The following is a 16893-nucleotide window of genomic DNA, read 5'->3' as shown; positions in this document are numbered from 1 at the left end:
TAACACTGAAGTACAAAAGGAGGGATGTGTGTAAAATCAGCTCAACATAACTTTTCCTTCACAGAAAATTAACACTGATTAACACCTGTGTCAGGCTGAATGACTTCCACCAGACAGCGACTACAGACACCAATACGAGGGACCCATTTGGAAAGAAAGATCTCTAACTATGCTGTAAATTTCTAAAAGACAGACTTTGATCTGAATTTATCATTTGCCAGGATAGCAACTTAGACTCCTGCAAGACATTTTCCACCACTCTGTTTTTCAGTTGTAAGTTCATCTTACAGCCTCTTGAGTCCAAGTCTGATTTTCCTATCCACCTTCAACACTTTCCTTTGCATCATAAAGCAAAGAACTTTTTACTCCTATGAGGGATTTAATGACCAGTATAAGTTGGGAAACAAAGTTTACAGCCGACATCTGAATATCCCTACTTTTGTGTTATATTTTGCTATTCTAGGCAGCCATTATTTTTATTTCTTACATTCCAACCACAGATTGCTTTAAGAACGCATTACAGACCAACTGACTGAGACACTACCTATGGGAGTAAAGCTGTCAGAACTCAGGTGTCAACAACAGTCACAAATACTATAAACAAAGGTTAAAGAACACTGGTGTCTATGCAAATACATCATTGCAGAACAATCAGGTCCAAGGAATGCCTTGATCTTTCCAGAGGAGAAGTTTCTTGTAGGGTAAAGAGGGATTAAGAAAAATAAATAAATCACGGGAAAAAAAAGAAAAAAAAAAGAAAAAAAAAAAGGATTTTCTTCATCTGTATATTCTACTGCCATTGCTATTTACAAAAGCTTTAAAATCAGTAGGGTGAAACCTCTCAGGAGCATTCAGGAGACGGGCATCCATAGAAAGTGACTATTATACATCAGCTTGGAAGGCAGTTAATATGAAAAACAGGAATCCAACTCCAACCAATATTTTCTTACAGGGCTAGCAGCAAACTGTCAGATGCATGTGTGACCTCAAAACAACCTTTTGCCAGATGCCTCTTTAACCTCTTACAATTACATCAATTTCTAAAGAGATTGGTACGTTTTACCATTTTCCTCTTTTGGTTATGCAACTTAAAAATATGTGCTTAAAAGACTGACTAAAAATGCTTCACTCTGCATTTTTTATCTACCTTAAAGCTCCAAAATAACAATCTCAAATACACTGGCAAATATTTTAACTTTTTTTTCCCACTCCAGAAATAAAACTGCTATAAAAGTTGAACACAAGAAGTCTTTAGCATTTTTGGGGCCAAGAGAGTATGAAGCCTAACCATCAATTTCAAAAAAGCATTGTTTTAATGTCGTTTTAAATAAATGCTTACCATTAAAAAGTAGATTAAATAACCTACATTTAAAATGAGTAGAACCCAACACAGTGATTCAAAATTTGCCTGCATAGAAACATTTAAGAAAGGGCATTTTGGTAAATTTAAGTCATTTACAGAAAGACTTTTTTTGCAAATTTAAACTTTAATGAAATATAATACATATCATGAATGTGTTTTCTGGGGCTCGGGCCTTAGAAAGCATAAAGACAAATGTAATAGAAAAATAGGTCGCATACACTGAAGTGCTAAAAATTCTAACGTCTGACTTGTGGCTGAGATAACTATTTGAAAATCTGGAGGTACGTAAATAAGCAATTAAAAATGCTCTGCCAAAAGAAATCCACGTTTTGATGAAACAGTAAAATGGAAAGACTGGCAGTACTGCACAAAATCTAGAAAAAATATATATATTTCCTTTGAGAAATATACCTACTTGCACAGCACAACAATGAATTTCAGTTGTTCTGTAACCCAGTTCCTTTAATCTGCATAAGAGATGCTGACTGAGTTCACTCAACCAAATCACTACTGGCTTTCAGAATACAATCAACACATGCTTTTCAACAGTATTAATATAGCATGAAGCTTGTGCTCCTAATTATTCATGTTTTTGCATTCTGTTTTTCCCCCTGCTGTAAAATATGCAAATTTACTTCTTTGTATTATTTAGGTCCCACATGGGCCTCAACAGATCAGCTTGGAAAGAATTACAAGCCAACATCTAGATACATGCTGTCAACACTTCAAGCTTCATTATTTTTATTAGACTGGAATTCCATTATAAATTTGATATTAGGCTTTAAAAAGCTTTTTATACATCTGATGAAAACCTACAGTCTAATAAAATGTTGTACTGATAATTACTATTACTCGACTTTCTGTGTGTGTGTGTGTGTGTGGGCAAATGAAGGAGAAAGAGAAAAGCACAACTAGGAGATGCAAGAGAAATCACCATCTAGTGGTACTACTGAAAAATGCAGTTTGTTTTTGTTTAAAATTAGTACCCAAGAGAATTAGTTTGACTTCATTACTGAATGAAGGGTAGCCATTACCTCCTTATGCAACTAAAGATCAGTAACAGGAGAGGACTGTTTCTTCTCTTTCTGAATTCTCCCACTCCCTTTTCAGTCAACTCTGACTGAAAAATTCAGTGCCCAGATGAGCTACCACCTCTTTTTTTCAATATAGAATGCAGAAAGCAGTGATTTGAAAAACAGGTTGCTTAATATAATCAACACACACTCCTCAACAGTATTAATACAGCATGGCATGCACCAAAACATTTACTTACATTGGCACAGGCTAATGCATATATTCTTTAGAAAAATATATGTGTGTATTAGAATTCCCCAGAAACCTCAGATTGTCTCAAAGTTAACATTAAATATTTTCAAACCTTCACAAGAAAATGAAATGGCAGCTTGCTTATTGGAAAACAGCAGGGTTGGAAATAGCTACACAAACACTAAATGCAAAAAAAAAAAAAAAACCCTTAAACCCACCAATGCAGAAAATGAAAGGACACTGAAACCTTCTTTTCTCCAATGGGCACTAAGCCTTGTGGATTTCTTAAATGTAACAGCATATTATTTTAAAATACTGCAGCATTCCAGTCTCTGTGACTAGCACCACTAGAAGCTCCTTAAATATTAATGGCCAAACAGTGTAAAGATTCACAGGATTGTACTACAGATTGCTATCAAGTCACAGAAAAACCAGCAGCAGCAACATTAAGGTCTTACAGATCTCTTGGTGCATTTCCTCCTTGAGGTACGTGCATGCAAGAGAAAAACCAAACAGCTATGTGAATTGCACTAATCAAGCAGCAGGGATGCAGTCCTTAGATTCAGAAGGGTCAGTATATCATGTTTCCTTTTCAAAACATACTTAATTCTTGAAGATTTTAAAACTGCAGATTTATCTCAGAAGTTCTTCCAAATATACAGAGACCTACATTATTGACATGACCGTATAAACAGTATTTTACTTATGTACTTACACGTCAGGAAACAACTAGGTGTACTTTAACTCATGACAATTTATCCAGTTTTTCCACAGCAAAAAGCACCCCAAAGAATATCTGTATGTGTAATACATTAATGGAACACGAAATGGACGGCGGGGGGAACAATACGTGAACTGATCTTCAGAAAAACAGAGCCAAGAATTTCCAGAACTAAAGACTGACTGGTGTTGATCATTTGACTATTTCATATCTTCATCACACAGCACTTCCTGATTAAGCCCGTTAAAGCTGAGCTTGGTCACTGCCACTAGACCTGCTCTGCTCTCCTTACTCAGGCAGCACAGTACAGTGCCTCTCAGAGCTGAGGTCTCTGCCTCGGCCTGTCTGCCCTCACATCACCTTCCCTCCCCTGCAGGTTCACCTGCCTTGGGGTGCAGCTGCCCTTGCTGCTCCCGCACACCTGGCTTGTTTCAAATTTTGCTGGAAGAATAATCAAGACTCTGCACATCAGCATCTTAAAATATACCTGAAAACAAAATGAACGTTGAACAGTAGTTTTGGAAAAGCACATCCAGGGCTCCATCCAGGACCACCCAAAATTCAAACCATATCTCTGAGATCAATGTTTGCAGAGTTTCTGATTTGCTCACCAGAATTACATGAAACCAGCACTGCCTCAATTTTTCAATGCCTGATTTTTGACAGAAATTACAACTACGGATCACATGCATCTTTGTTAACTGATGAGAGATTTTTAACTGCGTTTAAAACCAACACACTAGCATTAATGTGTTTTCTTCCACACAGCTACCAAGAATCATCAAAATGGATGGTAGACTGGAATTCATTTTGCAAATAAATTGTAATTTGATTATTTCTTGATAGGTCTCTCTGAGACTTTTAGTAGGGTTCCTGAAGGCCCTCAATTAATGGTGCATGGTATGAAAAACCTTGAAAAGGATTTGTGACAGGCAGGCTTCTCCTGACTACAAAAAGCTTCTGTGGAAATCAGAAGCTAGCATTCTCTAAAGATGTATTTTTTTTCCTCTTTTCTCTCCATGAAAGAGAAGCAAAATGCTTCCTCTCTTCTCCACAGAGTATTAGTGAACAAGGCTATTGTTTTTTTTCTTTTTTTCCTTACATGCTTCAAATGAAAGACTGGGTTTAGAAAACAAACTGAATCACACAACATTTAGCTCTGACCCCCCGTTAAGACTGTTTGTTCACTGCCTAAGGCAGTATTCACACTTATAACTTAAAGATGCAGTCATAAGAACAGCTTTCCTATGATTACTACTAAGATAAGACTTCAGTACTGATGTTCCAGAATGCTTTACATCTCATTTTGAAAAGTTTCAATATCTCCCATCCAAGCAATAAAAAACAAACTAGGAGAATAACTATTCCTAGACAAAACTTCTACGTAAGTATCTACTTAGGTACTAACCTATAACTCTGCAACTGCTTCTGACCAGCAGCACAGTGATATGCTTCACTGACAAGACAGGCAGTAATTGTTCTGCCAAGTAAAAGTTCAGATGAAAAGACAATGTGCTATCTCATCACAGCCTGCAAAATTAACTGCGATTCAAGAGAAAAGAAATAGTAAATAGAAATAACAGAAGACTCATGCATACTTGATAATTCTTCAGTTTATGTTTAAGAGATTACTTTAGTACGGATTTACAGGAATAAAGTTTAAGTAGTCACTGACAGTATTTCAAGAAAAGGGAATGAAGCCAAGTTAAGTACAAAACTGGGGTGAACGGTTGTTGCAGATAAGCAACCTTTATATGCAGAGCTCTCTTTCTGTTGCAGAATTTGAAACTCTGGTCTCCAACCTTTTGGGAGATGATTGTGGTCTCTCCTTTAACCCTTCCACAATGCAAGTGCTGGAATTATTTAACGTAGTCATCAAAACCAAGGTGAGTAGACAAGTCCATATGAAGAAAATCCAGTGGAAGACAACTGTTCAACATAACAGTCACATATGTGAAACTGGATCTATTTTAACAATTGACAGCTAGCTGTGGCTATTTGTTTTAAGAACGTGAGTAAGTTATCCTAAGAATGAGCTCTAGTAGTCTCACACTGTTAGATTTTGGTAACTCAGCAGCTCTCCTTACTTCAGAATGCTCAAATACCACTTACATAGATTCCTATAAGGTTCCTGAATATAACTCAGTTAATCAGAGCAACAGAAATTGAACACTGATGATGACAGTTTTACAAGGAGAAAAATACAAACTTTCAGAAGAGGAAGAAGAAAAGGATCAGTTACAGCACTACAGCAATAAATTCTGTTTCTCCTGTGTGCTTGAGCCATCCTACAGAACTTGTGACAGAACTTACTTAATGGTGTAGATTTAGCCTGGCCACAGACAAGTACACTTCAGATTAAGTTTTGAATAACAGAAAGACTTGGAAAATCCCAAACTGCTTAGTTTTCATCAAACTAATCAAAAGTCATATTCTGAATCAGAACATTCACCGTGTGACTGGCAATACACAGACACATCTTGCCTTCTAGTTTAAAAAGACTTTGGGGATAACATTAGAAGGAGGGAAGTTAGAAGCTGTAACAAGATATTCTCTCTGCAACTCTAACCATAAAGTTAGTAACTCTGAGGTTTCTTGTTCTGAAAAGAAATAATGTTTCATTGTTTAAAACATGAGGGGAAAATAAGAAATTGGAATTTCCATGATCTTCAAGAAGAGCTTGTACCTATTAAAAAAAAATAATAATAATGTGAAGAAATAAAGCTTTAGCTATTTAGTCTGGAATAGTGTAGGCTTACTTGTGGAAAAGCAAGAATTCTGAGTTGTTTTTGTTACGGCTTCTTTTAACTCTTTTTCTCTTAGTCTAAGCATCTCAAAGACCTTTTTACACTCAAAGATTACAAGAATCATTATATACAGAAGCGTCGCTTACCCACAATAACAAATCCATCTGCTTCTCTCTCTTGCACTGTAATTTTCTTTGAATCTTGACCTTTCCGGAAGAAGCTGAACATAGTCTCTTTTTCTCTTCTTCTAGCTTGTTATCTAGAATGAAGACAATTTGTGTTAAATACAAGACAGCAGAATTTAGCATAAAAAGTTCATACCACCCCAAATACCAAATGTATGGTATTACAGCTAGATCTGTATTACCAGATTTGAAATATCAGGCATTAGCATGTTAGATAGAGTTCCTTGTTGGTATAGCAATTGACTTCAATAAGCAAAAAGTTTAAATTACTAAAGGGTTTTTTTTGTGAAGAATGGAATAAAACCATTTAAAACAGACAAACATCTTCCTAGTGGAAAATTAAAGAAGAAAACTCTCTTCAGCATTTATTAAGCACCTTTCCATATTCTTTTGTGTTTCTGAATTGTTGTTACACAAATTTTCCCACCAGAGTTTGCTCTCAAGGTTTTAAACCCTAGAGCCCAAAACATGATCCTGAAGGAAATGTAGTTCTATAACATAGCAGTACTTTAATTAAGCAAATCACACTGTATTAAGTGTCTGTGCATCAATTACAAAAGCACAGATAAAAAATAAAAACATATACAATAATAGCATAGCATCCATTTTCATTTTTCCAGTTCATACCCTTACATACAGCTTAATACTTGGGAATATTCCCCTAAAAGAAAGCACAGTACAATGAAGCAGCTTCTTTGGAACAATAAGCCATTTTATGATAAGAACCTGCCAAACAGACTGTAACTATGACTTCACATGAGCTGGAACAAAACAGGTAAAGCATAACAGTAATGGGATAGTGGCAGCCGTAAATTATTGTGCTCAGTATCTCAGGAAAGCAAGATTTGTAGCAATTTTAATAGCTTAAAGAGGACAAACTCGTCTGGAAAAGCCTCACAAGCATTAGTCAAAAGACAGCCAGATGGGCCAGCTATGAAGCACACCATATATTTGGATAAAGCAAAAGACATCCTACATAAATTATCTAATTATTCTGAACATTTAAGATGTAGAATCAAGGAAGGATCATTCCTTTAAATAAATAAATAGAACACAAAGTTATAAGAAAAGTTTCATTAGCAAGTCCCACTTCAGCAAAAACTGAACAACAGAATCACATGAAGTATGCATTTACAGGTTTGACTTACTTAGTGGACTATCAGTACAGCATCACTTTCTATTTTCTACACAACACGCACCACCAAACACAGTAACCAACTCTCACCATCTCCTCCAGCAACAGCAGCTCCCATCTACGGAGCTGTTGCAATGGAAGAGGAAAGCAGCACTGCCCAGCAGCCACCAGCTCAACATCTGCTCACCTCCAGTTCCCTGAGAAGTGCCCAAGTGGCACCCTGGGCAATGCAGAGCCACACAGCAGCGTGTGAACGGACTGGCTAAGAAGTACTGCATCAAATAGAAGTGAAGGTAAAGAGAGGTGCAAAAAGCTTTTCTCTACTGAAATGCCAATACAAAAATGGCAAAGTCAAATAATGCAACTTTGAGTCCGAAGCAGAGTTTGAGGAACTGAATCCTGACTTATTTTGAAGATATGGATAGAGAAGGGGCTGACAATCCAACAGGAGTATATAAATCCTAATATATACACCCAGGAAGAGTCAAGTCTTAAGAAAAGAGGTATACTCTAGAGATAATATTATTTTAAACTAAATATAAATAAAAAAGAATCATCATGAGTGAAATATAGGAAACTACAATGCTAGCTTTTTTATTTAAAAATTAAAAAAAAAAAAAAAAGGATTAATTATTTGCCCAAATTCCTCCCTTCCCATCCAAGTATTTGTGATCCCATACACAAGACTCATTGTGCCCTGCTCAGTGACCTGCAGTAATTTTCTTCACAACCAGCCCTGACTATTCACCACGTATGAACTGCCCCCGCTCTGCTGTTACAAGCATATCAAATCCTTCCACGGAGCAGAGCATACAGAGTCCTTTATGAAGTGTAAGCGTTGGCTTTCAACAACGGTATATAAATAGAATGTGGTCAAAACCAGCAGTGATTCAAAGCGTGGAGTGATACCTCTGAATGAAACTCAGAGCAGCCCAGAGGCCGGCCAGCTACAGCTGCCTTACGCTGACGCAGTGGAATTTCTATCAGTCAAATAAACCACTCAGATGCATGCAAGAACACCCCAAGCCAACCAGCCTCAGATATGCAGTCATACGAAAAATGAATGTTACTTATGTGCATTTGATTCTTCTGTGCACATTTCCTTACCTTAGCGTGTGGAATACTGGTGTTCCAGTCCCATGGAGGTTACACAGCAGAAACCCCCTAATTGCCTCCTTTCCCCCACACCCAGGCTCAACACATGGCGCCAGCAGCATATTCCTTTTTTTAGCCCTTAGGGAATAAGTCTTCTCCTGCTACCAATTAGGGCTGTCAGCCCCATAGCTCAAGCGGTAAAAACCTGTGCTGCAATGCTCAGGAGTCAGGTTTCTGCTCCAGTGATGTATGAAGGAGAAGCAGTTGTGGAGCAGTTTTAAAATGCAATTTTACCTTCTTCCCAAGCACACAACAACAAGAAGAGAAATCAACTCGATGTGTAAAATCTCACAGGTAGCTCTGGTAGAGACTCCGATTGCAGGCAGCCGCTCCAAGAGCTGCAATTGCTCCATTCCCTTCTTTTTCCTCTCTGACATCTGCATTATTTTACAGTTTCCAGCTCTTCCAAACAGTGATCTCCTTTCACTATTACTCACACAAAGTAAAGCATCTTACTAAGTGCATACATTTACACAACAGTGTTATGCAGGAAAATATGAGCTTATCTGCTTTTAATTCCTGCACACATAAACATCAGTGCTTTAAAACAAACAAACAAACAAGACTGGAGGCATTTCAGTTCAGAGAAAACGAGCAGTAAGTACAATTTGATACAGCCAAATTAGCTTTACAAGCACTTTCACAGCCTGGATTTTTTCCCCCGTCGCTGACAGAAGGCAAACCTTTTCTGAGTATCCCATTTTTTGTTTCCTGTAAACCTGTAATGCCCTCAGGTCTGCATCAACGACTTCCCTTCTTTCAGTCTCTATCCTCAACACAAAGATTAACCTTAAATAAGAGCTTAAAAAAGAAGAGAAAAAAAGAGACAAAAAGCAGAGGCATATAAAGTGAGGCTTATATATAGGAGAAGGATGGGCAGCACTGTGATAGCTGTGATCTTTGCTCTCTTCAGAATTTTATCAACTGTGGTACTTCAAAAGTGAACATAAATCTCTCCAGCAATATGAAACGCAGACGTGAAGTTTCCTGAATTACATGTTAAAAACAGAACAAAGAAACACCGAATTGAATGAAAACACACGCGTGCTCTTGAAGATAAGAGCACTGTTTAAGCACTTGCAGAGTCAGGCTGAGTCTTACTACTCGTAGATAAGATGAGGCTTTATTACACAAAAGCTGAGAACAACCAATTTCGGCACAAATTTAATTTCAGAGTAAAAAAATCACCTTCAACGTTTGGAAATTCGGATGTATGGTCACATGAACTAGAGAGAAAAACACATGACATCTTTGCTTTTAAAAAGCTGTCAGCACAAAATCAGAGACAACACACCCACTATTCAGAGAGCGCCACATTCCTTGCAGTAATGCCTCCAGTGTAGCACACCACTTTCCTCTTTCCAGATGGGTTTAATTTTATTTCTATAGGAGACCTGAAAATTGAATTCACTGACTAGAGATAAAAATCTCCCTTGGAGGGAATATGCAATTCCCTTCCCCTCATGTTTCCCCCTCAACAGAAAAGGGGACATAATTTTTCCTTTCTCCAGTCTCATTGTTGGTAGTTGAAAAAATAACTCTTCTGGCACTGCTTCAGTCATTAGCAAGTAACAAACTGTGAAGTACAGCAATTCTGTGAGACTGTAAGAAATATTTTGTCTTTATGTGAGGCTCTGAGAACAAACACGGCACTGGACAACGATGAGTTGCAGAGCTGATCACAGGGGTTAATGTATGCCTGGTACACTTTGTCAGTCTGCTTTGACAAGAGGTATGGGAGACCTTTGAGCCAAACCAATACATTACATCCAACAGGATTTTTATATATGTAAGGATCCTAACCTATTTAGCACTACTTTCTACCATTTTCCTGCATGTTCACAAGTAACATGAGACGAAAGGTAAATTAATGATTAAAAAAAAAAAGAAGACGACGCTTGGGAATACAGCAAAGCAGAACTGTGATGAAAATACTGGTGCTTAGATAGATGATGAAGTGAGGTCAGAAAAGACACAAAGACTGATTTTAAAGAAAGAACCAGAATAATTTCAAATCCAGCTGTCTAAGCTGTAGAACCCACAGAAAGAGAAAACGAGACGGCATCAGAGCAGTTCTCTCATCTATATGAGCATCTGCTGTGATTGACTACTAAATCAGCAAGAAAATGAGTAACATGTTCACAGCCCTGTACAGCTCACTTATAACATGAAACCAACTAATTCAGAGTCAAGAATGCACATGTTAAAAAGATTTCCCTGTGACATCAAAACAATTTAAAAGCTTCTGGCCTAATAAAGGTTTGCACAAGAAGAGAAGAAAGAAAATCCATGATAAATCATTTCTTTATCTGCCACTAACTCTAGTCACATTCCTTTAGTTTATGGATTTGATGAAGATAGGTGTCAAGAGAAACACAAATACAGAAATGGGACACACATTTGCTAACATGCTAAAAAAGATGTAAATATATGTATATAAATATATATTTATTGACACTGTTCTAACAGAGGACCTGAATTACTCAGTGCCAACACAACCTCAGCTACCCTCATACAAAAATACACCAGGATGTGGAATCACAAACAACCACCACGATTAAGGTGACAAACAGAAAGCCAGGGGTGAACCAGGCATAGCCAAACTGCTGGCAACAATCCAAACGCTCAAGAAAGCAGCAGATAAGACAGAAAGCCAGACTTTCACCAGATGCAATGCCTAACTGCCTGAAAGCTAACTTCTTTCCCTGCAAACTCTAACAGCAAACCTCCATTGGCAACTGAGGGCAACAGAGATGTAATGCTACTGACAATAGCGCACAGGATCATACTGGTGCTCCAACCAGACACGACAGCCCCAGGAGCAGCCCTGCTGCACCTTGCGCTACCTTCGTGAGACGTCTCATTCACAGCTTTGAAGAGATGCTGACGTGACAAGGATCTCTGGCAAATTAACCGCCGCGAGGCGATCAGCGGAGCGACCCTGAGGAAATGACAGCGCTGAGGACAGCGCTTTGGGAAAGGAAATTAGAAAGACGTTCTATACACTGGAGACATTCACAGAGCACAGCCCGACACAGCAGCGGGCACAGAGGGAGCCTGGCGCCAACTCTGCCTCGCGTCAGTCGTTCAGTCGGTCGGTTAGCCAGTCGGCGCTGCACAGCACGCAGAACCGCGGTTCCCCGGGGCAAGGAGAAGCGGTGTGATTGCGCAGCGTTCGGGCAAGCAGCGGGCACGCGGCGCGCGCGCTCCCTGCAAAGCGAGCGGAGGGCTGCCGGCAGGGGAGCGGGAAAGGGATCAGGCTGCCATCGCCAACAACTGTAAGGGCTCGGGCCGCGGCGAGCAGGCCAGCGGGAGGACAAACAGCCCCAGAGCTTCCCTGCCGCCTTTCCCAGGGCTCAGCCCTCTTCCCGCCAGCCTCCCCGCCGCCTCCCCCGCCTCAGCCCTCAGTCACCCACCAGCCCGCCGCCGCTGCTCGTCGCTTCCGGCTCCGTGAGGCGACGCCACCGCCCTCCCCCCGGCTTCAGGAGACGGCAGCGGCGCATTCCCATGACGTCATAGCAAAGCGCCAAGCCGATTGGCTGGCGGCGGTAAAGCCCCGCCCCGCCGCCGTCCCGTTGCCAAGGATGACAGGGGGCGACTCCGGCGCAGCGCGGGAAGGAGGCCGGCGCCATGGGGGACGTGCACGAGGCGCCGCGGCCGCGCATCGCCGCCGCGCAGCTGGCGCAGCACATCGGGCGGCCCGTCTGCTTCGTGGGGCGAGTCGAGAAGGTCCGTACGCAGCCCTTCCCCCGCTTCTCCCCGGGAGGCTCTCCGGAAGCGCCGCTGCCCCTCCGCCGCCGAGTGCGGCCTCGCCCGGGCCGGCTGCAGCCTCCCTGCGGGCTGAGGGCCGTCCGCCCGCTCGTCTTTCGGCCGCCGCTGAGCGCACGGCGTCGTTTGTTTTGTAGATTCACCCGACGGGGAAACTTATAGTTCTGTCGGACGGAGAAGGCTGCAACGCGACGGTGGAGCTGAGCGAACCTGTAAGTAAGCGGCTGCGTTGTTGGGAATTTTTGGCTGCTGTGCAGACAGGCTTCGTTTCCCCCTTCCAGACACGTCCCTGGTTGGATGCTAAGGCTTGCCCTATTCGCTGCTTGTAGCACGGTGTGTTTCACCCCACGTCTTGTCTTACTTTTCCTTTCACTTTTTTCCTTCATCACTTTACTGACCATATTCCTGCCCTTACCAAAATGCTTCATAGAATCATAGAACGGCCTGGATTGAAAAGGACCTCAAAGATCATCAAGTTTCCACCCCCTGCTATGTGCAGGGTCGCCAACCAGCAGACCAGGCTGCCCAGAGCCCATCCAGCCTGGCCCTGATCCAGGGATGGGGCATCCACAACCTCCTCGGGCAACCTGTTCCAGTGTGTCACCATGCTAACCATCCTACACTTTGTGAGATTGATTGAAACAAACCTCAAGAATATCTTGTTTTTAAGAGTCCCTTAAATGGATATTTCATGTGCAGCAGTAATGTTTCCTTTGTGACCAAGTACCAGTAAAGGAGTAACTCCCAGGCATTTTCTCTATTTTTTTTTTCAACCTCTGAGGTATGTTGTAATTAAAGGATTACTGTAGTTGTGACACCTCCTGATGACAAATGCTATAGTTTAACTGAGGGTGGCAGCAGTGTTTCCATCTTTTCCTCTGAATGAGTTGTTAAATATACAGGCAAGTCTGACTCCATTGCTGTGAAATAATTGCACCAATACTCTGACTTATAAGAATTGAGTCTCATTCGTGTAAAATGCAATCTGGAGAAGAGTTTGGTCTTATAAATATGAAACTGTGTTCATCTCCAAACTGCGAGAAAATGTCTTTCCTGCAGGTACTGCCCTGTATCTTAACTCTCACTTGAGCTCCTGAAAAGGTTTCCTGTGTTGAGCTGTTGCAACTTAGGCTGTCAGCATCTCACCAATGATTCTCTGACTTTCCATGATAGAGTACATGGGTGAATGTCATAAATGCACAGCTGGATGCTGGGCATTTCAATCTGTGCTGCAGTGCTGTGTAAGGAAGAAACGGGTGTGTTTAGAAAGATCACACAAGATTCAGATACTGGAAGGGTATTACTGAAATAGTACCACAGTCTTCAAATGAATATACTAAAATCAAAGAGAAAAAGAAAACAAATGATTTTAGGGTGAGATGAAATTTTTAGCTTTACTATTTTTTCTTACTCAACCAAAGGTTTATTACCTAAGAAATAATTTTGGATGATAATCTAAATCCTCCTTAATCTAGAATTACTGGCACTGCTTTCTGGCACAAATGATAATTCCTTAGCTTTCATAGAGTCTTATAATCTGCAAAGTTTTGAATGCAGCTCATTCAAATCTGGATTTTAATTGTCTCTGTTGCCCTAGACCAATCTTCAGTGTTTAGACAGCATAGTTTCATACACCCTCAAAGTTCAGTCTTCCCTCTGCTGCTGCTTCATACCTTTTCTGTGTAGTACTGAATTGCCTTTACAAAAACTGTAAATCTGTAAAAGGTGCAAAGCTTGTTTTTGGTTTTTTTTTTTTTTTTCCTGTATCTTAATCCTCCCCTCTCCCCACCAGTACTCATGTATGACTTGATGTAGAACAGAATCTGTTGTAATGAACAAACCTTCAGAGAATTCCTGGTTCGAGTGCTGTGCAGTGGAAATAACAGCTAATTTGGTGATGCTAATTTCATTTCTGGTACATTCTGCAGCTAGATGAAGAGATCTCAGGAATTCTTGAAGTGGTGGGAAGAGTAACAAATCAGGCAACCATCATGTGCATGTCATACGTCCAGTTCAGGGAAGATAAAAGTCCATTTGGTAAGTAAGGATATGTTAGAGCAAATTGATTTTGTATTCTGAACAGTAAATAAGGAGAGCATCATTACCCCTTCCTCTGGAGAGGATCATTCTTCAAGCTGCCTAACATGGTATGGAAAATACATAAACAGACAATGGCATTAGAAAATACTATGTACTGAATACATTATTTTACTGCCAAACTGTAGGGACCAATTCAAGGCCTGAGCTGACCTAGGCCGTTGTCCCAGGCCTGATTGTTTCCCCAGTCCCACCTACACAGTCCTTTGTCCTCCCTGTCCTGTGTTGGACCTTGTGTGATGTCCTTTAGCAGGCCTAAAAATAACCCCTCAAAAAGAAAGCAATGAGACTGTGGCAGGGTTGGAAAACTGGAGAGCATGTAGGGGAGGGAGAACACTCAACTGTATTGCTTTAAAATTGGCATTGCTTTAATGCTGCAATTTGCTAGTGGGGAATTTAAGCTTTTTTCTTTTTTTGCCCTCTTTCAGATCTGGAACTCTACAATGAAGCACTGAAAATTATTCACGAATTCCCTGAATACTTCCCCTTTGGTACTGGGAGGAACAATTAATTCTTTTTAGAGCTTCAGCTGTGCAACATTACCTTGGCTGTCTTACCTGACAGCATGGTAAGACTTGCATTAGTTTCCAGCAGATATACTAAGAAGATGCTATTACACGTGCCATGTGTGGCCAGTGAAATATTTTCTTAGAAACTTTTCTTTGCATGAGCTTAGTGAGAAGCAGAACATTTCTGTGGCTATCTTACTGACTGTATATATTTAATCCTTCTGCATTCATGAGGAATGCTCTCTTGCAGGATTTGACTTGCTAGAAATGGACATTTTGTAGGTGTCTTTTCCATTGTCCACAGAGGCCCCAGGATACTTAACACAAAACTCATACTGAAGATGTTTGGTAGGGTATTAATGTAAAGATATCTCAAAATATCTTTTGCTTTGATATAAATTTGTTGAATGTGGGGGGGAAAATTTATTTTGCATCTTGATAATGGTCACTTCTCCAATAAACATATGACTACATACAACTACTAGTGGTAGTGTTATATCTACATAGTGCTATTTCCAATGATACATGGTGATTCCTATTCCATTTTACCTAACACAAGTAATTTAATTTTGACAATGTGGAGCACAAGGTACTTGCCTTTTGCACTGCTGTTAAGCATTAGAGAGATTTAAGTGTCTGATTAGGCTTGTAACTCAATCACACTTGAAATCCCCATCACAAACTTCATTCTTGGTGGATGTCAAGGCAGAAGTACCAGGACTCTGCTGGAATGTCTTGATGATTTTACTCAGACAAACTTCCCCACAGTCCAGGGGGAATTTTATTCTATTACAATCCAGGCTATTTAACATCACACAGCAGAATTCTTACCTCTCCACGTAACACAGTTAAATCTAACTTCTGAAAATTTTTCTGTGAATTAATAAAATAGTTAGAAAGCATTTTAAGTAAACTTTTTTTTGTGTGGTTCCATATTCACTAGCCTTTTCTAGCTGCAGTTTTTATAGCTGGATTAAAACCTTATTAAGATCATTAGCACTGTGCTTATTTATGAATATCTCCATTTTTAGTCAAAGAATCTGTTTTTAAAGAGGCCTCATTTATCAAACTTACTACAAACTGCAGCACTACTCTGATCGTTACAAATCCTAAGTGAATTAGTTCTTCCACCTGAGTGGCTGACCAGGTTAATCAGGTGCTTTGTTTTCTTCCCTCTCTGCTCAGAAGCTGGACAGTGACAGGAGGCGAGGGAGAAGGACCTGAGAAGTATGAGTCAGTCTCGTACTGTAAACCTGAACAAGAAGGTCCCTCTGGCATGACACCATTCTCTGTTTTATAGTACCATTACTACTGTATTTTAGCATTCAGCAAAATTAAATGTCATTGCCAACAACTACATGCTTGTTTTACTGGCATTTAACTCTCTAGAAAAAAAATCTATTTTGTGCATGTATATATATTGTAAAACATTACATGCAAATAGTTCTTTACACGGTTATCTAAGCCCAATAAAACGGATTCCACCACTAGATGGCTATAGCACTTTACACCGACAGAGACCATCCTTGGATATGGGAACTTGTGTGTAAATATTTGATCACATCTAAGTGATAAATGCTAGTTTTCCCTTGTCTGTCAAGACCTCTATCCCAGAGCAATGATACACAGCAGAACCAGTATCAAACTGACTGTGTGGCTTATACTAATAAGGAACTGTAACATATTCTTGCTATGAAAGGAAAAGTAATGCTCAGGCTCTGTATGTATTTAGGAGGGCAACAACTAAAGAAAGTGCAAGACATTTCACATATCAAAGAAATAACCATGGGGACTGCATTGCTTCCCCCTCCCCCCCACCTTCAGAATTTCACTAACTCAGTAAATGTACAAGAAACTGCCAGGGCTTAGAAACAATAAAGGGAAACGCTGGCTTAGTGGGTAACTCATGAAAGGGGAATCACAAGGGGAATCACACCATAAACACCA

The 16893-nt window shown here is 40.2% G+C and overlaps 2 protein-coding genes across 3 annotated transcripts in view; one reads left to right on the top strand and one right to left on the bottom strand.

Annotated features, from left to right (window-relative positions):
• UMAD1 (UBAP1-MVB12-associated (UMA) domain containing 1) overlaps positions 1-12084 on the bottom strand; it is a 68607-nt gene extending 56523 nt beyond the window's left edge. The window contains exons 1-2 of one of the 2 annotated variants that reach the window (XM_048951846.1): positions 11989-12084; positions 6244-6356 (exon numbers count right to left, since the gene is read on the bottom strand). In XM_048951846.1, coding sequence (XP_048807803.1) covers positions 6244-6325 — 82 coding nt within the window. In that variant the 5' untranslated portion in view covers positions 6326-6356; positions 11989-12084. Of the gene's footprint in view, positions 1-6243; positions 6357-11418; positions 11556-11988 lie in introns of those variants that run through there. The other variant, XM_048951847.1, reaches the window with a different exon arrangement.
• Positions 12085-12149: 65 nt separating this feature from the next.
• RPA3 (replication protein A3) lies at positions 12150-15424 on the top strand. The gene is made up of 4 exons (XM_048951849.1): positions 12150-12301; positions 12478-12552; positions 14269-14377; positions 14866-15424. The coding sequence occupies exons 1-4, from the start codon at positions 12203-12205 to the stop codon at positions 14946-14948; spliced, it is 366 nt and encodes a 121-aa protein (XP_048807806.1). The 5' UTR covers positions 12150-12202; the 3' UTR covers positions 14949-15424.
• Positions 15425-16893: the final 1469 nt, after the last annotated feature.

This window comes from Lagopus muta, chromosome 7, assembly GCF_023343835.1.
Source record: "Lagopus muta isolate bLagMut1 chromosome 7, bLagMut1 primary, whole genome shotgun sequence".
Classification (NCBI taxonomy): Eukaryota; Metazoa; Chordata; class Aves; order Galliformes; family Phasianidae; genus Lagopus; species Lagopus muta.
This window is presented reverse-complemented; position numbering and strand designations above follow the sequence as displayed.

Bases quoted from the DNA above. Each gene is read 5' to 3' on its own strand.
- RPA3 (XM_048951849.1), top strand. From the start codon at position 12,203: ATGGGGGACGTGCACGAGGCGCCGCGGCCGCGCATCGCCGCCGCGCAG. The intron at 12,302-12,477 runs GTCCGTACGCAG...TTTGTTTTGTAG, and splicing joins TCGTGGGGCGAGTCGAGAAG to ATTCACCCGACGGGGAAACT. The intron at 12,553-14,268 runs GTAAGTAAGCGG...TACATTCTGCAG, and splicing joins CGGTGGAGCTGAGCGAACCT to CTAGATGAAGAGATCTCAGG.